Source organism: Condylostylus longicornis, unplaced genomic scaffold (assembly GCF_029603195.1).
Source record: "Condylostylus longicornis isolate FDR11 unplaced genomic scaffold, ASM2960319v2 ptg000055l, whole genome shotgun sequence".
In the NCBI taxonomy this organism is placed as follows: domain Eukaryota; kingdom Metazoa; phylum Arthropoda; class Insecta; order Diptera; family Dolichopodidae; genus Condylostylus; species Condylostylus longicornis.
Genome location: NW_026578024.1, coordinates 1,846,866 through 1,866,048, shown reverse-complemented (window position 1 = coordinate 1,866,048; position 19,183 = coordinate 1,846,866). Strand labels below are relative to the sequence as shown.

General features: G+C 23.8%; 1 protein-coding gene across 6 annotated transcripts in view; it reads left to right on the top strand.

Moving 5' to 3' along the window:
• The first annotated feature begins 13,192 nt into the window (after positions 1 to 13,192).
• The window catches only part of LOC129612068 (tropomodulin), a 99,873-nt gene continuing 93,882 nt past the window's right edge, over positions 13,193 to 19,183 (top strand). For 3 of the 6 annotated variants that reach the window (XM_055525523.1, XM_055525525.1, XM_055525524.1), the window contains exons 1-2: positions 13,193 to 13,897; positions 15,983 to 16,485. In XM_055525523.1, the coding sequence (XP_055381498.1) occupies positions 16,264 to 16,485 (222 nt within the window). In that variant the 5' untranslated portion in view covers positions 13,193 to 13,897; positions 15,983 to 16,263. The remainder of the gene's footprint in view (positions 13,898 to 15,982; positions 16,486 to 19,183) is intronic. The other 3 variants (XM_055525530.1, XM_055525531.1, XM_055525532.1) reach the window with 2 other exon arrangements.

Here is a 19,183-nt window from a genome sequence, read left to right as displayed (position 1 = left end):
TAAATTTTATGAAATACTTATCGGAGGAAGAAGATTGCATGCATGTAAATACACGACTTTTAAAATGGAAAACAAATTCAAATCATCAAATTTAGGTTGACGCATAGTTTTCTTGCTTTTGAAATGTCAAAACAAAAGATTTTGACACAATAAATTTTTAAGTTTGTTCATAATCTATAGTAATTATTGTCACAAAAAAATGTACCTATCATTCTCTAAAAAATGAGTGATAAAACAATGATGAGATAGTGCTCAATAAATTTATTCATATACATACATACATACATAAATATGTTGTTTTGAAAAACAAACTAACATTAATTGTTATTTAGAAAATATTTAGAGCCACTGTTTTAGTATTTTGTGCTTGTTTAATCCAAAATATATATTAATTATACGAAAATAATTTTAAAGGTTGAGACGTCTAACATATATGTACGAGGCATGTAGTCAAAGAGTTAGTTAGAATAATAAATTATTCCACATTGTTGAAAAAATACTGAAACACTCTTTGACTACAACTATGTTATTGTTAAATAATCAGTCATACATACATATTAGTTTATACTGTAGATATTTAAATATGTAATTATTTAAATATTTCATAAAATCAAAAGTGTTGCCCTATTCTAATAACTCATTAAATGTATCATTTCTTGTCCTATATATTTCAATAGCTTTTTTGAGCAATGTAAAATTTTTATATACATAATATGCACATATGCACATACATACATATTATATAAAAATTCCATGTTTTCAATTTTATATTTACATATACATAGACATTTGCTGTCGTGTATTTTAAAAACTAATTTGATAACAATATTTCGATATTATTAAAAAATATTTTCAATAAAACTTGAGACTTTTGTTTTTGTTATTCTGGTAATAAATAATCAGTTTTCGATTAATCAATTCTGCATTGAATCGATTGCAATATTCTCAAGGAAAATAAAATTTTATTTAAAAATTTCATCAAATAATTATTTTTAATTTTTACGTTGTATTTATAGTTCATTAGAATTTTTAATTTTAAAACATATAAGAGTTTAAACAGCTTCATATATGTATGCATACATGCAAACATAATGTATAAAAAATGTCTGTTTGCTCTAAGCGTCTTCATAAATTTATCAATAAAAATATGCAAACATTGTACATCTTCTTCTTACTTTAACGGATTTGTTTGAGAAATTCAGAATTGCAAAGAGCAAAATCAAATAAGAAAAAAACAACTAAATGAATAACAGAGTACATTGTCATAAAAGTAACTGTTACATTAAATATTTGAAGTGTACATTAAATTCCATAGAAGTTAATAAAAAAACAAAGTAATCACAGTTAATAATAAACAAAGCTTTTTTCATCATTTTCGCTGAATTAACTGTAAAAAGTAACTGTATAGTAAAATAAAAATGAGCTTTTTTTTATCACAAACACATCAGCAATTTTTACTACTCCTAATTTTAAAATTTTTTTCCTTTTTGTTTTTTCCTAGCAAGAGGCCAAGAGCGCATGGTCAGTTTAGTAGAATGGAAATTTTAAAAAGTTTCTTTTGTTTTTATATTTTTACATTTATATACTAAAACACATTCATACACACGTAAGTATATAAATATTATAGTTTTTTGCCCACAACATTTTTTCTTTATTATTAATTCATTTAGAATCGGTAAAACGGTAACAAACTGTTGCATATTTGTTGCTTTTTTTTCCTTAAATTATTCAATGTTATTTTAAGAGTAACCCAGTTTTTTTTTTCTTTTCACAATATAAATTATTTTATATGTATATGGAAATGTACGTACATATATTTTACAAAATAGATACAGAAAAGAATAAAATATGATGAGAACCACTTTCACCTCAGAAGAAATAAAAATAAAAAATAAAAACACAGGATACAATAGGAACACTGTGTGAAAAAGGAGTATGAAATAAAAGTAAACGCAATAGCACAACATTCAATGTAGGTTATTTGAGTATTTTTTGAAAAAACCAATTTTTTTTTAATAATGAAATAAAACTGTATGAGTTTGGCTCGCAATGTAGGCTGAATTATTGCAATGTCCTTTGTGTTCCTGTTTATAAACATGTTGTATTTGATTACGAAATAAATATGTTGAAAAAATAGAATGCATTTAGGCGTCATTCTACTCTACTTTATACATGCATATATATACATACATATGTACATATATTCATTTTAAAATTTTGTATATAATCATTATGTGTTTGGTTATATGTATCTAAAGTCCCTAGATAATTTTATTTATAGGTTATAAAAAAAAATTACGTATACGAACAGAAAATATAATAAAAATGCAAGAATATTAAATTTGATTTGAGGTTATGAAAAAATATTCAAGAGTTTTGTTGTTTTTGTAAAATAATTTTCTATCTTCAGTTAAGTAAAATAATGCAAAGTTATAATTAATTTATTATGATATACACAAACATATACATGAATAATATATGCATAAGCATTCTTATGTGTATTCAATGTAACTCTATAGTTGTTGCAATTAATTATCTTTTCGGTCATTTAGTATTTTGATTTATTCAACATTTCATAATGATCATGAACAGAGTGTTTTTTTGATTAATTTACAGAGATTTTTTTAGATACTGGAGTACTTGCACAAAAGTCCTACTTGCATAAGAGAAGAGTTGAAATTTCAGCACGATATTTAGATAACACTTACTTTCTAAGGTCATTATGCATTTATTTCTGTTATCAAATTTACAATAATGTAAAAATCGATTTTTATTTCTTTGTTTATTCCCTTATAATTTAATTGTTTTAGATATTTTTTCGTTTTATTTTAAAATTCTCTTAAGTGAATTAATCACTTCTTTAAAAGGTGGTCTTCTCCACTATGAATAATAACAAAATAAAAATTATAGATAAATATTGAGAAAAATATTAAAATATGTTTTATAAGCGAATAATAAAGTAATTTTTTTCTTACAAACAAAACTTCTTATAAATTTAGTTCAAGAACCAGTAATTCCAATGAGCCGATTATAATATAAATTTTACGAAAATCCATAAGCAAAATTCTTTAATAATATAAAAATGCATTAATAAATTCTAAAATTTCGTAAAAAATTTTAAAATTTATCAAAACCTTTATCATAACCGATTGAGTTTAAAATTCTCATACCTCATTACAAGTTCTGATTAGTTTTTAACATTAAGTCACTGCAACATATTTGTTATAGAAGACCAAAATACCCGACAACAAGACCAGAAAAAAAATTGCTCAGGTACAATCTTTCGCTGCAAACTTAAATATTTTTTAATATTCATAAAAACTAAATTTAATTAAAAATCTGAATTATCTACTCATTGATAAAAATCTTTAATTTTTTTTTAACAGCATTTTCTCCAAAAGTCCTTAAACGTCTCTAACTGTGACTACTACGATGAATATTTAGTACTTCTATTGAATCAAGTATCTACATAATATACTTGTAAAGGAAGTAGAAAATACTTAACAACACAAAATACACAATGAATTTTTTTTTTGCATAAATTTAGGAGAACAAGAATTTAATATTTTCGATATAAAGAAAGCACACGAATCAATTTCTTATTATTATTTTTGTGTCTGTTTACACTTTTTTCTTGTATTGTACAAATATTAACTTTGTAAGTAAAATTACACAGTAAAACTTTTACTGTGAGTTTCATGAGAAAATATTTTAGTAAGATGAAGGAATAAAAAGTTTTATCAGCGTATTCTAATCATGTAATCTAGACAAATAGATTTTAAGTGGGTAGGTACCAATTTTAAATGCATACAACAAAATGAAATTTAAATGTTGATGGTCGACAATCAATTCGATTGTTTAAAATTTAGGCATGTATGGTATGGTATTTTAGACCAATCAAATTACTTACATTTATACAGAGCGAATTGGATGTAACTGACCATAATCATTTTAATAATAAAAAGCAATGGAACACTTTCATATTACAAGTACTTGCTCATTCTAAAAAGTTTAAATGCTGCAAATTGAGAACAGTATTATTATCCTTCAAGAATGTCATGCAAAATGTGCTACAACAAATAGTTTTAAGACACTGTTTTGGTTCATCAAGTATAGAAAGTTTTCATAATTTTACTTAATGACTCTTAATAGTTACAGAATAGTTGCACTCTCAATAATTACAGGCGAAATCTTTATTACGAGATTAAAACCACTCAGTCGCCCAAAAACAGACCGAATTAAATGTCAGAATTTTGATTGCCCGTAACTTCTGTGTGCGCCTCGGATGACCCTTTCTTTTTAATATTTTAAAACAGGTTTTACCCTGAATGCTTTAATATAATTTTCGATTTTGAATGTTTACAATGCAAAAATGGCAAATTTATTTTAAAAAAACCTTGTCTCTAAACTTTTTTATTTTTTTTAATTTGTTTAAAATTCCAATTATATTGTGTACACATTATGTGTAGGTGCTATAGTTAGGGATGTGTTTTAACATTTTGAAGAAATAAAATTTTCACAGAAACTGAAAATTAATATGTGAAGGAAGAAAATTTTCATAACGGAAAAAAAAATTAATTTTTATGTAAAATTTTCTGAATTTTAAAATTTAATAATCCGTTCCACGGAAATTTCACTATATAAATATTACGGAAATTCGACTGTGAGTACAAGAGAACAAACGTGTATCTTGGTTCATATTATCTTTTGGATAAATATTTCACACAGTTGATGTGTTTGAACAAACATTGTATTTAATTTGAATACATGGTATTGTTGGATTTTGCATAAAACTTCCTCTTAAGCACAAAAGTTCTTACAAAATAATAAACTCGTATCAATAAATTTTTTCCTAAAGATTTTTATTTGTTTTTCCTTAATTTAGAAAATTTTCTTCTTATTTTTTCTTTTTGGAAATAAAAAGAAAAACATTTTATTTATATGTGCGGATGTAAATATGTTTTTGTAAAAAAATTTATTTTTAGCAAATGTACAAAATCAGAGAAAATCATTTTTAAAAAATAAAAAGTTGTTGGGTAAGCGCATGGCTTTTTCATCCTATTTTATTTTATTTTAATATTAAATTGATTTTTTTTTCTTGTTTTCAAAAGTTTTTAAATTTTCCTATAAAAAATTATTCATTAATATGAAATTAATTTTAATGTTAATATTACAAAATAGAATCGCATAATTAATTGCCTAAATTCAAAGAATACGTTTTCTTAAACACATTGAGGCTTTAACTACCAACATTGCATATGCCAGTGCATAGACTTCGCATGGGTATCCGGGCGGTTTTCCCCTCTCATACGAAGAACTAAGAACTAAGAGTTTATTATATTAGACCACCACTAAGTCATAAATATAAAAGCAAAATAAAATTAAGAAACTTTATTAGATAATTTTAGGATTTACACTAATTAAATTTGACTAACCCTAAAATTATATATTTTTATGTATAATGTTTGATTGGCCTCGTGTAATTACAACGCTATATAAAATTCAACTTCACAATCAAAAAACTATTCAGTTTTTGTGAATCTTTAAAACATTTGTTAGTGTTGAATTCTTAATAAAGTCATTTAACAAAAATTCAACTCTTCTCCACATGATATCCCTTCAAACACATTTTTTCAAATTCCTTTTGTAATATTTTATATACTATATAATATGTATATAATATGTCAGGACAAATTTAAAGAATATTTTATTTTAAAAGACTAATGAAATGAAAAATTGCGTTTAATGTTGTGTATATGTTCGCGATAATTTCCAAATGAATAAGAGCAACAAACATTTGTTATTCAGACATTTTCGTACCGTAATCTTGTTTTTTTTTTGCCATTTCAGTTTATATGTAATATAGACATATGATATATGTAAGTTTGTATGTAAAGATAGGTGTATGGGAAAATTTCCTTTCATATGGAAAATCTTTTTATAATTTACTTTATTTTTACACAAGGATTAACAAGTAGTAAAAGAGAAAATTGAAAAATATTGGAAAAAAAGAGAAACGCAATTAAATGAAAATGTGACCAAAAAAGGTAACTTCAAAATGAAATTAAGAAAGTAAATTTCATTGTATGACAAAATTTAACCAAGTAGCAATTTGCGCTTTTATAGAATAAAAATAATAAATACCGTCTAAACTCAGACTGATTTCAAAATGATAAAGAAGTATTTGGCGCACTATATATATGTGACTTAAACACTTAGGTAATAATGTTTTAATGTACACAATACAGGTATTACGACTTATAACCTGAATAGTGTATTACCAATGTACTGCAAATTTAAAGTCAGGGTATATACAAAGTAAGCAAGAACACTAAAAGAAAAGTAAAAAAGAATGTTAATTTTGACAATGGTGATTTTGGTTTAGTCTAAAATTCTTGCTAATGTTAAATCTAATAATCCGATGGATATTATGCTATAATGAAATTCAATTTAATATTTGACTGTTTAGTGCCTTCCACTAAAATGTCAATAATATATTTCAACAATTCTCAAATGAAATTTTTTGCCTTTCCTTTATTTTGCTGCTTGGGTTCAGAGAGTCATTATTATAATACTTAAACAATCACCACAACAAATTCTCACATACTGCGCGTACTTTAAACTTATTATTTAATTAAATCGCAATAATAATGGAAAATTTCCTTTTATATAACAATATAACGTTTAAATTTCCATTATAAACACACACGCGTAATAATGCACACATACATACATATATGTATAAATATATACATGTAGTTCTTATACTTTTATATTCTCAATATAATTTTGAAGTCTTTATTAAAATTAATAACCATTGCGGGTTGTCCTCATAAATTACGACAACTGCTTTTAAGCGTAAACAAAAACGAAATGAAATCGTTGTCATATTTTTGTCTGTCATTTTAAATACTACGACAATTCGACTTAGTCAAAAAGAACAAAATAAGAAAAATTTTCGCCTTGTTTAGACTCATGCAAATAGTAAAAAAAGAACCAAAAATTTATTTTTCTTCCTCTTTCTTCTTCTACATTTTTTCAAAGACACAAAAATTTTGTTTCAAAAATCAAAATTGGATTATTTTGTTCCGGTTTATCAATCGCACATACATACATTTTGAATAATTGATTGCAAATCAGAAACGCGTAAATTAAAATGTTATTTATAAATTTTAAAAGGTTTTGGATTAGTTGCGTTTTAGAAATTACATGGCCAAGCTTTGTTAAGAATGAAATGTATTTAAGCATAATAACGACACGAGTTCGTTATTCGAAATGATTTTAATTAATTTTAACCGCTGGATAATCAAAACACGCACGCTTTATATGTGAGGTTGTTTTCGAATTTAAAACAACACTCTTTGTTTCTTCTCTTAATTTTATTCGAAATGACTTGTTAATTGTTTAGCAAGAAAAGAATATTTTAAACTTTTAACAAAGAATTGCCTTTTATCTTCATTAAAGAATATGCAGTTGTTGTTCATTCTTCTAAGATTTTCAAAATTGTGACATCAAATATGAACCAAAGAGTAAATGGCCTTCTTTCTGCAACAATTCTACCATTCATACTTCTTATTGTTAAACTAGCGAAACTCATTATAATTTTAATTTTAAATAAGAATGCTTTGTTTTTCATTTATTAATACTGTTAATTTTCTGTATGTGTTTCACAAATGGCTTAAATATGTACGTTAAACGTACTAAGTGTTTTCAGGTTTTTCCTATTTACTAAAATATTTTTCACACTTCACATTATTTTCGTACATTTATGAAATTGTTCGGGGCCCATTCCTTATTTTGATATTGTTTTTCTTTACTACAAAAAAGATAAGTTGTACGACCCTTCCCTATCACATCCTTTATTCCTAGGGCACTGTAAAATATATCTTTAAGATGAAAGAATTTTTAGAGCACGTCTCATAGAATAACATAACATATGTGTGTAAAATTCGCATTTATTACACTTTTATGATTTCATTCTTTAACGATTTCTTTAAGATTTCATTTAGATTTTAATCAGCTTCTTAAGTACTACGAGTATATACCTACATGCAGTATTTTGTGTAGGCGTATTGTTATAAGTTATTATGATTATTTTGTAATAAAATCTGAAAATGATATGAAATAATAGTACGTAGGAAAATTTTAAGTTTATTTTAAGAATAAACTAAATTTAATAGTAGAAAATTTAATTTTCATCCTTTAAGTTCCCTAAATAACATAAAAAATTAATCCAAAATTAACTGTTTCAAATAGAGGGGGTGACATTCATAAATAAGGATTATTAAACCATGTTTCATTAATCACTGTTTCATATACGAGTAATAATCAATTTATTCCTCACCTCAACGTTCTACACTTTATTCCTCAATATATGTTTTTAATAAATTTAAAATTTGGTGGTCAAAATCATTGTGATAGTTCCCAATTTTATACATCTTGAGCTTTCAGAAAAACCGATCTTTTCCATGTTCATGAGAAGCTTTTGGACTAGGATGAATTGATTCAAATTTTAAATAGATTGAATCTCAGAAACTGGGTGTTTAGAATAAGAAATATAATTTTAACAATAATGAATGAGATTTTTTAAAATTTTGTATATTAATTTATTTTATTTAAAGAACGAACTAACACACACTTACTAGAAGACAATTTTAATCATTCGGTCAATGACAACCGGCCATTATATTGCCCAGTTGTCATTAAATTTTTGATAGAAAAATACTGTGACGCAATGTACATATTGTATGTGTACTCCAAATTATTGTGGGCGTAGAAATGTTTTTACAATCTATACATATAATTGTAAATTCATTAATGAAAAACCCTTTATAAAAATTCTTATTATAAACGATCGCTACTATATAAGTGATTTAATTTACTCAACTAAAAGTGCGATAAATTTATTTAAATCTTCAGATGCTATAATGTATTTATGTTTGGCATTTAAATTTCAAATGAATAGTACAAAAAGAAAATCCAAAAATATTAGGACATAAAATAAATTCTAAAAATCAGATTATTTGAGGAACATTTGGAATTCAAATATACATACATATTTACATTTTGGAATACACACTATGTTTGAACATTTTCAAATAAAACAAAACGAAAATTAAAGAACTAGATATTTAAAATGTATGAATTATTATTTCCCGGAACCAAAAACGAATTGTGTAGTATTTTGTTGATTTAATATTTAAATTTATTATTTTACAATGTATATGATGAGAGCATAGAGCATCGTGCGATTGACTTTTTAATCTAAAAAAAATAAGAGGAGCTATGAATGCATTTTTTTGTATGCGGGATCTTTAAGAATTCTTATGAAACGAATTTTTTGTATTTTGAACTTTAATAAAAAAAAATAATTTTAAAAAACAGAAAATTTCAAAATAAAACAGGCGTTGCTTTTTTATAAAGTGAAAACAATGGCCCGATTGATGACGTCATTGGAATTCTTTAATATTTTGTAAATTTTTTTATCATTTTTTCATTTGGTTTTGTAGAAGCATTGCTATTTATCGGAATTCCTGTTTAAAATTGAAAATAAAAAAAAAAATCACATGTATTTTTGTCAAATCATAAATTGGAAAAGAAATTTCATTAAAAGCCATTCCAATTAAAACAATGGGATTGTTACATAATAACGACAACAACGTTATGCGTCGGAGCACAAATTTTTGAGAATTTTGTGTCTCAAATGCTTTGCTGTTTGCGTTATTAATTTTGGTAGTTTGTGCGTGATTCGTTATATTTGTTACTGCTTCTCACTCCCGACATCTTACATAATAGCCCATTTGGCTATGGCTATTAAACGCGTTCTAAGAGTAATTAATTAAAAAACCTATTGGAATTGGATGTCGAAATCACGCAATTTGACATATCGATTGCATTTTCGAGCAACAGTAATGAACATATTGTTGGTAAAACGACAAAAATTACACGTAGTCGTGGCCAAAATTTACAAAAAAATTATTTAAGAGAAAACTGACAAAATTTGACCAAGTCGGTCTAAATAAAAACGTCGTCAAGCTCACAATTTTTTGTGATTCCTTGTTTTAATTAAAATTTATAAAAACCAAATTACCCATAAAGTATATGATATAAAATTCAATATTTTGTGCAAGTATATGCTGATTATAAGGAATATTACACAAGTGCATACATACATAACTGCTATTAGATTTATTTATTATCTTACCGCAACATAATATGTCATGTACAAATAAAATTTTGTTTAGCATACATATATTCGAAATATGAAATGACACTTGTATATTGGGGGTTTATAAATAACTTATATACGAAATTAAATCATAAAATAAATTGAGTTATTAACGAGGTTTATCAAGGTTTTTGTTTCTTATAAACCTTGATAAGTTTATTTATTTATAACATAGCTATTGTATGTACAGGGTTGATGTAAATTCCAAAATATTTTGTACGATAATAATATGGAGAGGAGAAATGAACTTGAAAAATTTCTATATTTTTGATTCCTATAAAAATCTTTAAACTTTTATGTAATAAAATGTCTTTTAATTACATTCGAATTGCAAAAGTAGCCTTTAGCTCCCAGAATATGGAAAGGATTACTAAAATAATTAAACTGTCTCTATTTCAAATACTTACATTTAGTTGTCCCAAAAGAAAATTGTTAAATCAGGAAAAAGTGATCGCTACAAATTATCAAAAAATTTAAAAAAAAAATATTTTTTTTTCTGATTTTCCTTCAAAATTTTGATTTTTATTTTTGCTCTTTCTCTCTTTATTCTCAAACACATACACAAGATTTTTTTTTTCTTTGTTTTTATCAAATACAAACATTCTAACAATAAAGTCCCAAAATACTGTGCATTTACGAAAAATTTCCACTGTTTTCGTTTCCATATCCAATCGTACTTACGTAAAAAACACAACAATATTAAAGCTGTGGTGTTGACACAATGCTTAACAATGTGCGATCTGTTTTATAAATTTTCCCATTAACTAACACAATAAAATAATTAACAGCAAATGCGGCACTAACACAAAAACAATTTTTTAATTTAGGAAAAAAATTCAAATAAGTATGAGAAAATTATAAAATTTATAAAAAAAAATAAAACAAAATAGGAAAAAAATTTTATTTTCTCAATTTTTTGATGTGGCATTATGGCTGTTTCTGTTGTTCTTGTCCATTAATTGCCTAAAAATAAATAATTATTATTTTCAAATTACGGAATCTATGAAAAAGATTCTGGCTTTTATACTCTTTGTAATTTGTTGAACTGACAATTTTACACATTGAATGTATTCTTTATTGCCTCATATTTATGAAAATGGTTGCCAAAGTTAGATTATCAAAATAATCTTGGTTATCAAAATTATCCAATTATCTTATTGTAATTTTCAAATTATTACAAAATAAAGCAGTTAAAATATTATGTCATTATTGTCATACCAATATAGACAAATTAGACAGCAAGACTGGGCATCTAAATATTGATAATACAACGATAGGTAATTAAAACACATTAAGAAAACTAAAAATTAAAACGTTAAATAATTTCTTGGAAACAAACCGAATTAGTGAAGGAAAATGTACATAAAATTAGAAAAACATGTTACATTCATGTTTACATAAATTGAATTAAATATTTTTTCTGTGCTCGTGTAGCAAACTTCATGGATATGCATAAGTATGTCGCTCATCAAAAATTAACTAACTCACAATTTGCTCTATATTGCGGCTCTATAAAAAAATTTCCTAAAATTTCTCTCCAAATTTTCTTTTATAAATTAATAAGTGTATATTATGTACCTACACATGTACATATGTATATACTTAATTGTACATCTTATAAACTACATACATACATAAGATTTTTTTTTATATTTTTCCCTTTTTTTCGATATTTTTCATTTTTTTCACAAAATTAAAATTTTATTTATTCGGGAAAACGTTGATGTTTCTCTAAAAAACATTGGAGTCTAGAATCGATCGTGTTCGCCTACGATTTTTTACTCTCAACAAAATACGAGGCAAATAATATAATATGTGTATAAGAAAACAAGTTGAAAAAAAAAAATAGAAAAGAAAATTAGAATAAATAAATATAAAAATTAAAATTAAAATACAAAAATATTAAAAGGAAAATTATTTATTAATAAATTTAATTTATTTAAAAATTTGTGGCTCAAAATCTCAATCTGAAAATATAAAGCAAAAAGAAAAAAAAAATATTAATTTATTTTTATAAAATTCATAAAGAGAAAATAAATAATTACAAATAATAATTTTTTTTTTAATTTTTTGTTTTTGTGTTTGTTAGTTATTAAAGTGATAACACAATTCCACATCGTTATTTTTCGATTCAACGTACAATGTCAATACAGAAAAAATGATTTTATGATTATATTCGTTAAATTTCGTGATTTTTTTTACGAAGTGGCGTGAATTTTACTTTATTTTATTATAACAAAATTATATGCAAATTTTTGACAATTTGTTTTGATAAAGTCTCTCAATAATACCGGCTATTTAAAATTTGTGCTTTTAAGCCGAACAAAACTTTGTAATTTGCACTAAGCTTTGATATTGCGTTTTATAATACTCTTTATTTCAAAAAAATATCCAGTAGGTGTTTTAAGCAAAATTTTCTTACAATCTTAAAAATCAATTGAAATCATATTTATGGAACGAAGGCAATTCGGCGTTTCGGATATTTAATCAGAAATCAATTAGCGACAGTTTTCATTCAATTGAAACGTAACGATTGAAATTGTGTTGAAGTAGCTTAATTTTTAAATATCTTCATTAAATATTTAAAAATACAAACGTCTTTATAATTATAGAATAAAAAAAATTCATACAATATTTTCAAAAAGAAAAATTATTTTTTTGTTCCCTTTGTTTTGTGTTTTGTTTCTCTTTTTTTTTTGGAAAATTTGTATATGTTTAGCGTGTACAATTATTGTCGGCTATTTTAGCGTAATATACAAGTAGATCAAACTCATCATTTAAAAGCAGCATCCGTTTTAACAAAAAGAAAAAAACAATAAAAAAAAAATAGAAAGGAAAAATTTGTGTTTGGTTTTTCCTCATTTGTTGTTGTTGTTTTGGTTGGTCTTACATTTTAACTAAATGGTCTTTCGTCAAGTTTTATTTGAAGAAAGTTGTCTTCTCGTTAAGTTAAAATTATAATAGGAAAAATAAAATTTTTCACAAGGCAAAATTTACTCTAAAAAAAGATTTCGTTTTTTTTTCTTATTGTTTTTTTCTTTAATGTTTTTTGTGTTTTTATCGAAAAAAAAATAGAAATTCAAAATTTTAAAATTCTCATTTTGTGATTAATTTTCACACAAAAAATTTTTTATTTGGAAAGAAAAAAACAAGAATAGCGGGACAATCGCGAATACCCTCTGTGCTCTTTTTTTTCTGTATATATAAAAAATTCATAAATATAATTGCAAAATAGATAAAATAAAAAAACGTACGTAAAACAACGTGTGCTCTACGTTTCTTTTTTTTTGTCAAAGAAAAATATTTAATTTTTTTTTATTATTATTTTACAGTGATAATAAATAGTGATTTATGATTAAAAATTTTTTTGATTAAATAATCATAACAAATTATATAAAATTATTATTAATAAAAAGAAATATTTAAAAGAAAAAAAAATAAAAATAAATCATAAAAGTAAAGTGAAACCACAGAATAAAAAATTGGAAAAAAAATATTTTTATACAAAAATCATAAAATCAGATTTATTGAGTGTATAACAGAAAAATTATTATATGTAGAAATTGAAAAATTTTTCAAAAAAAAAAATTTTGAAATTATTTTCATTTAATTTTATAATAAATTCAATTAATAAAAATTTCATAAAGCTAAAAATTTTGACCGAGAGAGGTATTTAAAATTTTATTTAAAAATTACAATTGTCATTAATAATTAATTATAATAAAAAAAAAATGTACAATCATTAATAAAATTATTAAAGAGTTGAAAGAGCGGCGCATTAATTTACGTGTTAAATTGTTTAATGTCACAGCAATATTGTATTGATAAATTATATTGCATATATGCTTTAAAAATTACCATAACATGATTTTGTACAAGCCTTTATTAATTTTAATTAAATTTAATGATACATATACTTATTTTTTTTCGTATAACAATTGTCATGTGTACTTATACAAAATATTCACAATATAACAAGAATAAAATTTAATAGTGTGAATATCTTTACGCAAATTCTTCGTAATGTTGTGACAACAAAAATATACTCTTTGCATAAAAACTTATCATGAGTAAGTTTTTATTAGATTTCAACACAAGCATTATCACCATATTAAAATATTGGGAGCACAATATTGGAACCCTTTAATATCTAATTATAATCTCTTAAAGATTATAAACGTTTTATACACAATACAATATGATAGTCAACACTGTAAATATAATGTAAATTCTGTCATTGTTGATTTGTCATTGACATAACAAAATATTCTTCGAACATGCGTTTTATTGTTAATTGAGCAAAACAAAACTCTTATATACACAAAATTTTAAAATTTTATTTTTATTTAATAGGTACAAATTGTATTTTTGTTTATGAACCCCCAAATAATACTTAAATATTTCAAAAGTTAAAAATAATTTAAGTTACAAATAATTGGAAAATATACACTGCGACACCATAAAAAGTTGAATTAGTTCGACTTTCTGACCAGTTGTTTTCGAATAAAAATTTTTGATAAGATTTTATCATTCAAAAACCCATTTATATGGCAATTTTTTTAGTATAAAAGCAAACAGTAACTACTTTATTTAGTGTTTTTAAATGAACTTTATCGTACAGAATCTTTATGGACAGTTTGACATACCAGACTTTGTTTAACAGAAATTTATATGAATTGATAACTCGGTATGATTTTGAAATTAAATTTTTGGAAATGCAATAATGTGTTTGAATAGTGCTGAAGAAACTCCAATCATTCAGTTTAAAAAAAAATCATGTTTACACATTGTAATAGTATGCAATATAATAAACTTTCAATAGAACATTGGTGTTAGTCAGATCGAGGAGTTTTGATTTTTAAACTTGTTATTTTGCAATTTCGCTTTAATAAACCAACCATTTTATTTGAATTATAAATTATTTAATGATAAAACGGCCTTTACATAACCTAATTTTTTAATCGTAAATTGAACATGCTCTCCTTTTCAATGATTAAATTCGTAAATAATATGAAATCTTTATATTTTTATGTTTTATACAAGAAATAATTTACTGATATATATATACAATTTCCGGCAAAAATTTGAAATATTCTAATATGTTTTTTTGTTTTGAAAAACTTGACTGTCATATTTGACACATACATACGTTATATACATACGAATTTTATGATTAATTTGAAAAATTTTATAGCGCTATTAAAATTAAGGCGATCACACAATTTTGTTGTTGTTAGAAAGACCGGCCACCAAAGATGAAATTGAGTGAAATTTATTTAAGAGTTTCGATGTATAACTTTAATGTTATTATAGTAAATCAGTGTTATCCTGAATTTAAGTGTTGTTTTATCTATTTTCGCAAAGTTTTATTTTTTCCCAAAAACAAAATTGTGAGAAAATTTCGAAAAAAAATTTTTGTTTTTCATTTTTATTCTCCCATATTTTTATGTATTAATAATTTAATTTAATTGTTTTGTTGTTCTCTTTTTTTTTCCTTCTAGTTACGTGTAGTTTTCTTTTTCTTAATAAACCTGTCATCATAAATTAGATGTGGACCCCTTTTCGTTGGTTGGTTTATTTTCCGAATGTCTCTTTGCTTTTATTTTGCTCTCCTTTAAATTCGAAAATTCAATTAATTAACCTTGTCCGCTAAATTATTTCATAAATTTTTATGTATATGTATATATACATATTTATGTATATGCACACATGCATACATAAATTTTTGTTGAAAAATTTAATATTTTTTTTTAGAAAATCACAGTGGTTTTTGTTGCTAGTGTTTTGATAATTTTAGTTGCAAATAAACAAACAAAAATAAAAAGCGAAAAATTTATATAAAATTGTTTATACAACATACTTGTATACACATAAGAGTGTTTATTATTAATAATTAAAAATTAAAAGTTTATTAGAGATTAAAATATTTCATAAAATAAAATATTTACAAAGAATTAAAGAATTTAATTAAAAAAAAATTTCAATCAAGTGAAAAGAAAAATATATTTAATTATAAAAAGTTAATAAAAAAGGAAATGTCAGATAGCGATATGGTTGGTGATAAACCCGTTGACATGGATACTACCGAAACAAAAAAAGAAACTGATATTGTTGATGATGACACCACTAAAACTAAATCATCAACGGAGACACCAGCGCCAGCTGCTGGTGAAAATCCAGATGATGATGACGATGAGTTCGAATATGAAACGGAAATTAAAAGAACTGTTGTTAAAAGGACTATGAAAATAACTGAGGTAAGTGAGATTTGTAGCTATTATTTTTTATTATATTAAAGTAAGTTTTACCCAACCAATATTCGAGAAAGTCGAATAATGAAAATCTGATTGATAAATGTAATTCAATTACCTGTGTATTGACAGTATCTTGGAAACGTTATGTATTTTCTGTTGTTAATGTTGAAATTAGCACTAACAAGTAACACAAAGAATCACTTTTTATTGCCCAAATTCATAATTATTTCGATTTTTTACTTTCGATTTTTTACATGTTAATACAACAAATGTAAGGCGTGAGACCCGAGTACAATTTCCCCCTCTTTTTTTCACAAAAAATTTCCAAATATACTTGTTCATTGCGAATTTTTGTTTATTTATAAAATTAGAATTACTTTTCGTTAAAACATTTTTGTTACACCTTATATAACTCAATAATAAAATTTATTAACTACACCATCCATATTGCTATGACTTATTATGACTTCAATGTAAAAATATATGTATACACTCGTACCAACACAAAAATCAAGCCTATAATATATGCTTTTCCTTTAAAAAATATTACATAAATAAATTGTGAATTTATTGATTGATTTAATTGATTTGGATTGGAAAAATATTTTAAAAACATTCAAAAGAAAAATACAAAAGGCCATTCAAAATATGTTTTCGATATTTCATTTATTTCGCTTTTATGTGTGTATATTTGAAAATTTATTATTTTTGCACAAAATAATTTTTCATTATAATTTTTATTTCAAGAAATTAATAACTTAAAACCATATGAATTCTTTTATAATATAGAGGAAAACCACAAATAAATATAGTCAGTATTATAATAATAAAATATAATAATAATAAAATAATTGTAATTGAGAAAAATTATCAATAAAAATTAATAATGAATTGTGATGTAATTTGAATTGAGATTATCCGAAATAGAAATTAAAACGAAATTAGAAAATGGAAATTATTTTTAAATTTCAAATCAAATGAATAAAATTCACAAAACTCTTGAATATTTTGAGGTTTTGATTAAAAAACTATAAGTTATATTCGAGTTAAATTTTTAAAATTAACAAAAATCATTACATTGTTGTTAGAAATCTACAACAATTTAAATAAACAATAGTTGTTAGAGAAACAAGCGGTGAGATCTCAAGTGCTTATTACGATTTATTTCTAAAATCTACAGTTTTATGAATATTATACATTTCCTGCTAAGTATTTAAATCCAAATTCAATAAATACTTGGAATTCTTTTAGTTACACTGCTATACAATTACAATATAACATTGGTCTCGAAGATCGTGTTTTACAGGTTGTCAGGTAAATGGCAAGTGCATTTATACTTTTTTCTTATAAAAATCTTAAATCATTCGAGCTATCGATTATAGATTTTCTAAAAAATTCCGGCAATATAACAAATTCTCATAATAGTATAGCTGTTTAGAAGCTGTTATAAAGGAGTTTTATTGAAATACTCTTATTCTAAATCTGTATGCAATCACATTTAAAATTGTTTAAATTGTATTTGAAATTTTAAATTGTATTTGAAATAATTTTAAAATACATTAAATTTTTAATCACTCAGATAAATGTCAGAGTTAAGTTCGAGAAAGAGAAAATTTAAATATAAGAAAGGAAACTGAAAACTGAAACGAATTTTTATTTTACACGAAAATTGTAAATTTTCGAGTATGTATACATTTATATGTACGTAATTCTAGTGTAAACAAATGCATAACTGTTATATGAATATGAAATCTGAATCAATTGTTCGACTATTTGCGAATAAATTCAATTAAGAAAAGCAAAACAGAAAAAGGATGTATTCATATCGTAATCGTACTTTTAATGCAATAACGGTAAAAAAATGCTAAATAACATTATTATTATGTGTGAGTAAATTTTCATTAAAAAAAAAACAAAGGATATGTAAACAACGAATACTATTTTTTAAATGTTTTCCCATTTGATTTTATTTGTTTTTCAAAATGGAAATTTTGTTTACCTATACTAAAATTCAATTTGAGTGAATTAATTATATTAAATTTATTGATATATCCAAAGGATAATTCAATTCTGGATATGAAAAATAGTTATAATGGAATTTTTTTTCCGGTTTTATGAATTTCTTTTAATTTTTCGTTTTAAAAATCATGCCCATAATTTATTTTAGTTCGCATTGTTTTAATCAAAATTCATGTGCTATCCAACAATTTGTGTGATTGTAATGTAATTTAAAATATTTATTTATACAAACACCTAAAAGGTAAATGGAATCGAAAATGAAATTTAAAATATTAAAATTTTAAACACGTTTTATTAGAAGGTTTTAATAGAGAAGAATTATTATTTTAATTTAATTTTAATTAATATTGGATCTCTGCCGTCTCCATTTAAATCTCAAATTTCTTTACTTTTAACAAATTAGTACAGCAGTGTATGTATGTATGTGTATACATAATTAATGTTTAAATAGAGCGAGTAAATATTATGTCTATATATACATTGTCTGTACTTTACCATAAATCTTAATTGATGAATTTTTCATATATTGTCAGTAAAATGTGACAATATTATAATCAATAAAGTAACAGAAATTACTGAAAGTTTCCTTCAATGTTTTTCTATTTGAAATGTCACAAATCTGTCCATCAAAAAAAATGACGTTCTCGTTTTTTATATTTTTATTTTATTTTTCTTTTTAACT